The sequence below is a fragment of the Achroia grisella genome, unplaced genomic scaffold, assembly GCF_030625045.1.
Source record: "Achroia grisella isolate CSIRO2021 unplaced genomic scaffold, CSIRO_AGI_Agris_v1 utg1433, whole genome shotgun sequence".
Classification (NCBI taxonomy): Eukaryota; Metazoa; Arthropoda; class Insecta; order Lepidoptera; family Pyralidae; genus Achroia; species Achroia grisella.
Window position 1 is genome coordinate 1038270 of NW_026712632.1, and position 12782 is coordinate 1051051.

The window sequence follows — 12782 nt, forward strand, 5'->3', positions numbered from 1 at the left end:
GCGCGCAGTCGCGAGGCACTGCTCTATAAGTGCACCTGTAAAAAAAATAGTTAAAAAAGTTTTCTATATATAAAATAACTACAGCAATATTTCGCGCTTTAGGCACTGCTCTGATTCTATCTTAGGTACACACCTACTCACAGTTCATCTACTTCGTTTGTTTTATGCACCTACTTATTTACGGGATTGACTGTACACAATGAGTGTCTAACACTTAACAAGAAGTAATACAAACACGATCGTGTTATCGTAATCCGCTGCCGTTTCGGTGTCTTTTGCCATCATGATCCTTATGTAGATGAAATCAGTGTACTGACGAAGAGGTAAGAAAATCACTTTACCTTTAGGGTAGGGTTCCTGAAACGGAACTTCAAAATCCAAAATATTTTTTTCATGTAGTACATTTTATTATATGCCGCTTATGAACATCAAGTTTTTTGTATTAATATTTTTTTTGTGACCTTTTTTTATACTTCTACATCCCATCTGATGGTAAATGGTTACCGTAGCCTAAGAACGCCTGAAACACCAGGGGAGTCGCCTGCGTGTTGCCGTCTTTTAAGAAACTACAGCAATAGGGTTTTCTTAAAAACCTCATGCTGTAGTCTCGTGACAAAGTCTACTCCAATTACCAATATACAAACTCGTCTACATGATAAATTAATGACGAAATCGTCATAATGGGCTGGCTAACTTGACTTCATGGCGTCATGGGCACTTCTTTCATTTCAACGGCAACCAACTTTCCCAAGAATGTTGCGAAGATTTTTGCGCATTCTGCAGATCTTCCTTTGTGCAGGATGCTGGGCACAAAGGACAGGACAATAGGTGGGCTATAGTCTGGGTTGGTGCTCCGCAGTCACAAGCTTCCCTTGAAGAGACAACCCATTATACCAAGTTGTACCTGCCCATCTAGGTTCGCAGTTTGGGCCATCATAGCACTATTATTCTCCAACTTGGCAACATTACAATCAATTAAAAAAAAATTCTGCAAATTATAAAAAAATATTCGTATACGGAATCCTGTAATATAGGTTCGTAAAGATAGCTTTGTATTTTTTATTTCACTTTCTAAGAAAAAGATTTTTGGTCATATTTTTTTTTAAATATTTTGCCAACAGGATACGAAACGTAAATATGGAGTTAATTTAGAATATGTAATATTTACTTATCTGCGGTTTGGAATATATATTCGAAGTAAAAAATCACTTATACATATAGGAAGGATTTTTGACAAGTCTATGATTTTCATTTCCTAGTTACAGACACATTATTAACTTATACTTTATTAAAAAATATTAATATTATATATCTCGGGACAATTCACACAACGCCACCTAGTCCCAAGCTAAGCAGAACTTGTGTTATGGGTACTAGACAACTCATATAAATACTTAGATATTTTTTTTGTAAATACATACATATAATATACATAGAAAACACGTAGTCCGATACAAACAATCATACTAATGAATTTGCACCGTGCGAGGAATCGAACCCGCGACCATCGAAAGTAAAGCGATGTGCTAAACCGCTAGACCACCGAGGCCGTCATGTCATATATCTTTATTTTCTTAAATAAGAGTGACTTTCATATATGGTTGAGAATACTGCAGTTTTTTTTTAAATAACATGCAGCCATATTTGCTAGGTTTTGAAATCGTTTGAGTGTACTTTATTTATCTATTACAAACACAACATAAAATATTCCCTTTTTGGTATATTAGTTTAGAAAATGCAACAGCTGTACAATAATATCAAAAGTGCCATTTAAAATCTTATTGTGTGTACATCTGTCAAACCTAATATGGCAAATGCAATTTTAGTTGTAATTTGCAATATCTGCTTGTAACAATAATTTATAAATGCATACTTTATGGCAGAATACATATTTATGTCGTAACCCCATTGAGGTCATTAACCAGTAATGTTAAAAAAAAAAAAACACCACAATGGGCAGCAGAGAGATGTGCCCGCCATCAGTGGTCTATATAAACATCACCTGGCGAAATGTATCACAGTGCGTCCGTAAAACTAGAGCAGTGCGTTTGCGGTTTTCGAACGAGTTTGCGCGCCAAAATTCGTGTGTTTGAAAAAAAGTTATCGGTGTTTATTTTTTATTTAAAACAAAAAATTTGTGTGAATCTATTTTTTATAAGGAGGTTGGTTATTTTTATGTGTATTTATTCAATGTTTTATCAATCAGTGAGCCAAATATACTATATCGCATATATAGTACAATACTGGTGTAATTCAGAAATTTGAAATTCGACTTTAACATCACAGTTACAAAGTGGACTTTACCAAATTTGTAATTTTTGAGATAAGCCATTATTATAATAAGTGTGCGATATCATTACATAGTATAAAATAAAGTCGCTGTTGGTCTGGCCATTCCTATATATGCTTAAATCTTTAAAACTACGAAACGGATTTTGAAGCGGTTTTTTTAATAGATAGAGTGATTCTAGAGGAAGGTTTATATGTTAATGCATGTACCTCCGGGCGAAGCTGGGGTCAGTAGCTAGTTACAAGATGTAGCAATAATATTATTGTTTTACTTTTAAATATAATTTTATACGATATTTTTATATTTATTTATTTATTTAAAACTTTATTGATTTTGTACAATAGCCGGGCTTAATGCTAATAGCATTCTCTACCAGCCAACCTTAGGGAGTGCAGAGATACTCATATTTTTTTACATTTTTAAACAATAGCTAATTGAACGTCAAAATGAGAATAATATCATGTCATAGTAGATTAATATCTTATTTAGATATATTTGAATTAACTTTAAAATTAAATTAATACACGCCGAAATCTAAGTTCAAGCATAATTTAGTACGAGAATAGAATGTGTCACTCTGTTTTAGGTCCAGAACTTGTATTATTGTTAACATTACAATACATATTGTCTTATCTGAGCTTTTACTACATCATGAGTATGCACTTGCTTTTTGTATATCATTACATAGTATAAAACAAAGTCGCTGTCGCTGTCTGTCCGTTCCTATGTATGCTTAAATCTTAAAAATTACGCAATGGATTTTGAAGCGTTTTTTTAATAGATAGAGTGATTCAAGAGGAAGGTTTATATATATAATACATGTACACCCGTGCGAAGCCGGGTAATACATAATATACCACAGAAAACAAATAAAGAAAAACAAAATTAATAATTAAAACTAATTTATAAAAAACATTACTATTGTACGAGTAGTAAAATTAAGAATTTCATGAATTACTGGACATTAATTATTGAATAATAATAAACAAATGAAACAGAATATAACAATATATTTATTGATTTATTTATTTGTTACTTTTTACTGCACCTATAAACATATAACAAACAACATATATATGTTGTGTGAAGATACAAAAGGCAGTCTTATTCCTAAAATGATTTCTTAAAGACAACTTTATACCTATGTTAAATCCATAGTCAGCATCAGTAGCAAAAGTAAATCAACAGATATTTTTAAATTGATATATATTTCAAATCTGCACAATATACAGGAATTGCAGTACCAAAATAATTGAAATGTATTGAAATGAAATGAAATATTTGAAACTTAAAAACTCATACATAAATCTTAGGACTGTAATTATGAACTATATTTAGTTGAAAGAGCAACACGCAAGTTTTTTTGATGAGTCTGCGTTCCGAATAATGAAATATGACTATTCAAAAGTGCGTATATTAAGTTTATTTGAATAAAGATTATTACTATTCCTATTTCTATTTCTATATTGTATATAGAATGGTTGTAGAAATGCAGTTCTTAGAGTAAGTAACAACTGTATTTCTACAATCATTCTTCATTAATTCCAATAACTTTATTATGAAGTCATGCAAAAAATGCATTTATGAAATGAATGGTTACATTTATTTTTATAAATGTGACAATTATTCTAAGATACAGACAAAAAATGAATCCATTGGTTTAGGAGATACGATATCAGAGACAGACACACTTGTAACACCCCATAATCACACCTAGCACTTATTTTGGATGATGACGTGATCAATATGGTTCTTAGTTACAAAAAAGTAATTTTTTTCGTATTTTATTATTGAGATCATAATTAAATTTAAATACAAGTTCCTTTATCACAAGACAGTTTCCTCCCTTCTGATCGATCCCTCGTCCAAATCAAACCGGGACCGATGTTACGACGGCTTGAGCCGAGGTTCGAACCCCTAGCGGTGCCCTCAGACTAAAGTCGTATCCGTCAGGCGGGAGTTGGCCTTCAGCCGCTCCATAAACTTTGGTTTGGAGTGCCATATATATGTATGTGTCAAATATTAGAGTAGTCCGAAAAAAAACTATGTCCTGTAAGTTTTTGCTATAGTACGTATATATCTTTTTTTTTATATTACTAAAATAAACTTAAATTTAAGCACTTTATAACAGTCACACTTTTCTTAATCTACTACACATTCGGAGAGTTAAGAAGAGAAGAGAGTTAAGAAGAACGAACAAGAAACTTTGTATGTACGGAAGACTACGCGATGTCTAAGATGAATCTTGGTGGATTCGTTACCTCTACAATAAGCAGCTCTAATCACCGTGTACAGTCAGCAACATATATTATACATGTCGAAATTCGTACATAATTCAAATTAAACGATACCGAGATTCTGTTGCCAAATAATATTAAAGACAAACAATTTTAATATATTCATAGTTTGACCATATACTATAACAATAAATATAAGAGTATATATGTGTGTGTGTGTGTCAAATACATGGTAGAGAGCAGGGATGTTAAGGAGCTTCGTAACCGTAAGCGAAACTATCGGATATCCGATGTAAAAATATCCGTAACCGTAACCGAATACGAAATAAAAGTTCCGGACAATATCGGATAGGAGCGGAGCCTAATTGAGACACATTATGTAACCATTTTATTAGCTATTTGTATTTTACTTTTGAAATTTCTTAAAACATTAATATCAGTAATCGAAATTATCCGAAACTAACAGATAATCCGAAATAATTTCATATCCGTATCCGTATCCGTACCTGGTATAATTATCTTTCCTATATCCGAAACCTATCCGTATTCGAAATTTCTTATCCATGACAACCCTGGTAGAGAGTGTAATGTTTTTAATTAATTTAATGTATAAGTATAATTTATCATAATTTTAATAAATATTAACATTCTGCAGTCCTCCTCTATATAAACTAATAGCTTTTGCCCGCGGCTTCGCTCTCGTTAATTTATCCCCTTAGGGGTGGAATTTATCAAAATCCTTTCTTAGAGGATGCATACGTCATAGTAGATTTATGCATGCAAAGTCAGCCCAATCGGTTTAAAATTGACAAAGTTTCATCCCCTATTTTATCCCCTTGTGGGTAGAATTAATCAAAATCCTTTCTTAGCGGATGCCTACGTCATAACATCTACCTGCATGCCAAATTTCAGCCCGATCCGTCCAGTGGTTTGGGCTGTGCGTTGATAGATCACTACGTCAGCCACCTTTGAGATACACAAACACAAACTTTTTGCTGCACATATTAATATATAGATTACTAGCTACTTGCTCCGGGTTCGCACGGATGTACATATATTATATATTCCCATGGTGTTACGTACTGGATTGCAATACCATAATTAATAGCCAGTCGCTTAATCTATCTAGATAAAGATCAACACATGCGTTTTTTTTATCTATTTACCAGCTACTCTCCCTGGCTTCGCACGGGTGTACATGTATAATATATATAAACCTTCCTCTTGAATCACTCTATCTATTAAAAAAACCGCTTCAAAATCCGTTGCGTAGTTTTAATGATTTAAGCATACATAGGGACGGACAGACAGCGACAACGACTTTGTTTTATACTATGTAATAATGATAGTAAATGGTTAATTAAAAATATTTTTTTACTAATAATAAGCGATCTTTACTTTTTATTCTTACCTTGACAGCCTCGGTGGTCTAGTGGTTTAGCACACTGCTTTACTATACGATAGTCGTGGGTTCGATTCCTCGCACGGTACAAACATTTGTATTCCTCATGAATATGTGATGATTGTTTGTATTTCTCTGGGTGTTTTCTATGTATAATATGTATTTATTTACAAAAAAAATGTATCCTTGTATTTATATCAGTTGTCTAGTACCCATAACACAAGCTCTGCTTAGCTTGTAACTAGATGGCGCTGTGTGAATTGTCCTGGGATATTATTATTATTATTTTCTCTTCATTACTTTTAAATTTAACTATTGTATGGGCAACAGCTGTGTTTTTGTTTGAGACAAATAAATATGATTATTATTATATATCTTCTCGGTTTTGGACGGGTGCGTACTATATGTATATGTTGGAAATCTATAACTAATACACTTTGGTAGACTTTGTAAAAAGTCGTCTGCGTGTGTACCCCAGTCTCGGCTATTTGAGTCGCCAAGCAGCTGGCTTGGTAAGCAGTTTTTTTTATGGATGATAATGGAATGGTGCACCCGCCTGCGCTAACGGTTTATGTACGCTGGCGGGGCACCAGTGGAGGATGATAAGATGAGCATGAGGTCAGGTCAGTTAGCCCCCTGAAAACCATCGTGATAAATTCTTAGTGAACCGCGTGGAGGTCAACCTGATTTGGTCCATTGCTAGCAATGGAGTTATCAATCCACATTACTAACAAATTTTTTTACCCCTCGTTAAGCTGTGTTTCGGTTGTGGGGTGTAGATTAGGCAGAGTCTAATGGAAACCATGATGGTGGTGGCAAATTCGTGATGAATTTGCCACGGTGGGCTAAATGACCTGACCTCTTACTTATCATTGCTAATGGTATAATTTTGGCGGGGCTGGTGTCTGGCACCAATAGAATAATTCACCAAACTGGTATCAGTTTGGTGCATTATTCTATTATCATCCATTACAAAAAGTAACACTTACCATCAAGTGGGTCTAATGGGTAAAAAAAGAGTCATCAAAACCCGCCAGTTCTGTACACAGCTACGCGAATAGATTCATGTGGACGGCGTCCGTTTATCAGCGCAGAAATCAAATAGTCCACAATTGTGGACGATTTTCTCACGAGAGGAAAGTCCAAGATACAATCTCGGTGATGTAACATGAAAATTGTTTGTTGTTAATTAATGTAATTTGCATCTGCTTGTGTCTCACGGGATGAATCTGTTGTAATAATGTGGTACTGGCTGCTTCATCATCAGCATTATCATCGGACTTCTTTCCATCCATTCCATACTGCAGCAGTAATCAGAGAACTTTTTCGCGGCCTCGGTGGTCAAGCGGTTTAGCTTTCGCTTTAATTCCGATATTCGCGGGTTCAATTCCTCGCATGGTGCTAACATTTGTATTCATGAGTATGATTGTCACCATCTTTCACACCATCTGTTTAATTTCTTATGTACCAGTGTATAGAAAAAAGGAATATATTTAGTAATTTTTTTTTTTGTTTCATTTATCCTTTAAAGGAAAGGCAAAAGGAAGTACTCCCATACAGCCAATCAAATTATTATGTGATTTTTGTGTGACGATATACGTTGACAAAGAACAGATCAAGATTCATTAATTAATATTTCATATCCATCCTAGATTTATTTATTTAATCTTTTGCATGCAAAATTGTATACATGGCGGATCCAGGGGGGAGGGGGTCATGACCCCCCTGAGCCCAGGACTTAGGTGAACCACTAATTGAACATAATGATTTTATTCATATATTAAGTCACCATACAGATTTTATGTAACTACATCCCTTCCATATTAATTAATTATGTTTAAATAGTGCTTCTCTGGATGTCTTCAAGAGAAGATGGCAATATATACTAGTTATTATGTATTAAGTTTTTCAAGTGTACAATAAATAATAAATATTTTTAGGTACTGTACATAAGTACAGTACCTAAAAATATTTATTCTTTCTTAGTAGACACAAGTAAAAAGTAGGTATTTTATAAATGTACTTATGTACAATGTATGTTATCAAAATTAAATTATAAGTTCTTGACTTGACTACGACTGTGTGATCCCCTCCTGGCGCCAAAGTGGGATCTGCCCTTGCAAGGCGGACTAAATGCCTAAGGTCTATTAAGGTTATTGTACGTATGTTATACTACGTTATACTCGAAGGTCCAATGTATTTTTTAATAATTAATATAATTATAATCTCAGGACAATTCACACAGCGCCATCTAGACCCAAGTTAAGATACAAATACATAGATATTTTTTTCCTACATATTATACATAGAAAAGACCCAGACCGATACAAACAACCATACTCATGAATACAAATGTTTGTACCGTGCGAGGTATCGAACCCGCGACCATTGGACGTAAAGCAGTGTGCTAGACCGCTAGACCACCGAGGTCGTATGTAAGTATCATGTATGTACATATTGATGTTAACAATATTTTTCTTTTTCAGGACATTCTGGACATCATCATGACGGTGTATTACAAGGTAAAACTAATATAAAAAATTATCTACTCACGGTATTTGTAACAAAACTCCTCCGAAACGGCTTAACCGATTCTTATGAGATTTTGTGTGTGTAGTCAATAGATCTGAGATTAGGAAGTAAAATATTTTTCATACACATAAGTGATAAGGGTGGAATATTTTTTTTTAATGATCCGCTAATAAATAATAAATACAACCCGAAATTAGCACCATTTGACCATCAAAAATGTGGACCATGTTTGTTGACCACCAATATTAATTTATATAAATTAATATTGTTTTTAAAAAAATTGTGGTTGATGAACGTTTCCCAGTCAACAAGTTTTCCCAGTCAGTTTGTAATTTTTAATATTTTCACAGGTATTTTAATTTAAATCAATATTGTAAATGAGTGTATCCGTCTGTCCATCATACGTCACTGCTAAACCGACCGAAAAAGACGATGTAATATGAGCATGGACATGGGCTTTTAGGTCATTTGAATGATTAAATCAGATGGAGTAATTTATTATTAATTAATAGATTAATTTTAATACTTTATTGTTAATCAATTGATTAATTTTTTAGTATATTATTAATTGATTAATTTTAATACGTAGTTTATTATTAATTAATTAATTTATTTTAATAATTTATTGACAACGATTTGGTCGACCTCGGTGGTCTAGCGGTTTAGCACACAGTTTTATGTCCGATGGTCGCGGGTTCGATTCCTCGCACGGCACAAACATTTGTACTCATGAGTATGGTTGTTTGTATCGGTCTGGGTGTTTTCTATGTATAATATGTATGTATTTACGAAAAAAAAGATCTATGTATTTGTATCTTAACTTGGGTCTAGACGGCGCTGTGTGAATTGTCCTGAGAATATTATTATTATTTATTATTAATAATTCCATTATCATCTATATTTTTACAATCCCATAATGTTATAGAAATAACAACCCTGGACAATTCACACAGCGCCATCTAATCCAAGCTAAGTAGAACTTGTGTTATGGGTACTAGACAATTGTAAAAATTAGTTAAATATTTTTTGTAAATACAGCCACATTATACATAGAAAACACCCAAACTGATACAAACAATCATAATCATGAATGTACAACATATATTTGGACCATGCGAGGAATTGAACCCGGAACCATTGGGATTAAAGTGGTGTACTGAACCGCTAAACCACCGCGGTCGTCAACATACCGTCGTCCATATATTGTAACCTATAATATAGAATTTTTTATTTGTCTTACTTAATGCCATCTTCGTATATTATGATATCATTAGATCATCTCATTACGCTGACATAATAAGCAATGTCACGGTATGAGCACAGTTGCATAATCAGCTGATTGTTTCAAATTATAGTAGGCACTAGCTGAGCTCGCGGCTTCGTGCTCATATAACTTTTTCGTTTGTACACTGATTGGTATAAAATAAACACAAAATTTTATGTAAAGCTTACCACAATGTACTAGTGGAAACCTCATCCAATTTGGTTTAGCCGTTTTTGAATTTGGCGCTTGCAAACTTACAGAAATGATTGGTATAAAACAAACAAAAAATTTAAGTGAACCTTGTGTTATATATATATTAGTCAGCTAGGAACATTACTGTAGAAGTGCAACCCCAAAAGAGCTCTCAGTGTATAAAATGGTGAACCGTTGTTTTATTTTTATTGGAAATGTTCAATATCTTATTAATATTATAAACGCGAAAGTTTGTAAATATGTATGTGTGTCATCTATTTAAATATATATGATAAACACCTAGTGAAACACAACTAGCCCTACGAAAACTTCTGCTGTATCAAATCGCAGCTGAAGTCAATACATGTTATTAAAAAAATAATAATAATAATGTCAGTGAAACAAATAAAATAAATAAAAAAAAAAAAACGCGAAAGTTTGTGAGTATAGATGGATGTTCGTAACTCTTTCACACAAAAACTACTACACTAACTATTTATATTACTGTAGAGTTTCATTAAAATCCGTTCATTTTGATGAAACTCTACAGTAATATAACTTACGTATTAGAATAACACATAGGATGTATTTTTATTGAAATTTAACGCAACTGAAACAAGCAGATGAACTAGTAAAAAATATTCGATGTTCATAAGCGGCTAAAATGTCCTACATGAATAAATGAGTTTTAATCTTATTATGTACTTGTTATCTGAAGCTAATAAACTAGTGCTAGTTGGTGGTTTGTATTCGCACGTTTCGAATTGGAAATGTAAAATTACAATGGTTATTAAAAGAGCAACACGCAAGTTTCTTGCTCGTTCTTCTTGTGATGAGACAGCTATCCGAATGAGCGGTAGATTAAAAAAATGATAATGACTATTCAGATGTGCTTAAATGAAGTTTATTTGAATAAATGATTTTCTTTTATTCTTTTTCTCTTTATTTTTTGGGATTTTTGTACACAAAATTTGATTCAAATTCAAATTCAAATTCAAATTCAAAAATCATTTATTCATGTAGGACATTTTAGCCGCTTATGAACGTCAAATTTTTACATTATAATTTTATTTTTTTCCCTACCGTCCAGTTCGGTATATAGATCCAATTGAGAAGAACTGGCAAGAAACTCAATTGAATTACTTTTTTTTTTTAAAGCCAGTTTATTTACAATGTATATTTATATAGGTGTCTATGTCTAACATTAAATGAAAATTCAGTGCATGAACAACTATTGCCATGCACACTCGTCATTCAAGTAATCGTTTAGTGAGTAATAGGCTTTGCTCAGTAAATATGATTTAACAGATGTTTTGAATTTATTTAAGGGTAATTCCAACATATCCTTTGGTATCTTATTGTAAATTTTTATACCTATTCCCATAAAAGACCTATTAACTTTTTCTAAACGATACTTGGGGACAGCAAGTTTGTCTTTAAATCTTGTATTAATATTATGAATATTGCTGTTTTTTGGAAATAAGTCAAGATTTTTATGAACATATAGGATATTTGAATATATAAATTGAGAAGCAACGGTGAGAATATTTGCCTCTTTGAATTTCTCTCTTAATGAGTCACGACTCTTCATACAGTAGATCGCTCGAACGGCACGTTTTTGTAATATGAATATATTTTTAATATCTGCCGCTTTTCCCCATAGTAATATTCCATAAGAAAGTAAACTATGAAAATAACTAAAATAGACTAATCTAGCAGTATCAGTATCGGTGTACTGTCTAACCTTACGCACGGCAAAAGCTGCTGAACTTAATTTCGCTGCAAGGCTTTGAATTTGTGCACCCCATTGTGTTTTATTATCTAGTGTGATTCCTAGAAAGACAGTAGATTCTATAAATTCGAGAGATTCGTCATTTAATTTAATATTGCAATTAGTATTAAAACTTTTAGACAGAGAGAAATTAACACATTTTGTTTTTTTAGCGTTTAACATAAGATTGTTAGTTGTAAACCAGTGCAGGAGACGCCGCAAAGCACTATTTACATCGTCATAATTATTAGTCATTCTATTAACTTTAAAAATCAATGAAGTATCGTCTGCAAATAATACTATGCCGCATCTATCCTGCATGGTATATGGGAGATCATTAATGTAAACTAGGAATAAAAATGGACCGAGAATAGATCCTTGAGGTACACCCATTTGCACAAGTGACCCGTCAGACGTAGCGTTGCTAACCTTCACTTTCTGTATTCTATCAGATAGATAAGATTTTATTAAATTTAAAGCATTGTCTTTGACGCCATAAAAAGCAAGTTTTTTTAGCAATGTATTATGATCAACGCAATCAAAAGCCTTAGAAAGGTCACAAAAAACACCTATCGCATCCATTTTAGTTTCCCATGCAGCAAATACGTGTCTAAGCAACTCTGCACCTGCGTCTGTAGTTGAACGACCTTTGGAAAAACCGAATTGACTATTGTGGATTAAATTATTTAAATTGAAATAACTGACAAGCTGCATAAGGATTATTTTTTCAAAAATTTTACTGAGTGCTGGGAGTATAGATATAGGTCTATAATTTATTGGGTCACTCCTATCTCCAGATTTAAAAAGCGGTATGATTTTACTAATTTTCATTATGTTAGGAAATTTACCTTCATCTATACATTTATTGAAAATAAAAGCAAGAGAGGGCGCAATAATTTCCATTATACTATCCAGTATTTTAACAGATATACCCCATAGATCCTCTGTTTTTTTATTATTAAGCTGTTTGAATATTTTCATTATTTCTACTGATGATGTATGTCTAAAGTTAAATACAGCTGATGACTTGCTAACATTGTCTGTTAGTAAAGTTTCAGCAGCAGACGGGGAAGATTTTAGAGCCTGTGTCGTAA

The 12782-nt window shown here is 32.9% G+C and overlaps 1 protein-coding gene across 1 annotated transcript in view; it reads left to right on the forward strand.

The window, feature by feature from the left end:
• Nucleotides 1-307: 307 nt before the first annotated feature.
• LOC131855482 (pro-resilin-like) overlaps nucleotides 308-12782 on the forward strand; it is a 35598-nt gene continuing 23123 nt past the window's right edge. Inside the window, exons 1-2 of the mRNA XM_059206759.1 lie at nucleotides 308-323; nucleotides 8416-8451. Of these exons, the coding sequence (XP_059062742.1) occupies nucleotides 8434-8451 (18 nt within the window). The 5' untranslated portion in view covers nucleotides 308-323; nucleotides 8416-8433. The remainder of the gene's footprint in view (nucleotides 324-8415; nucleotides 8452-12782) is intronic.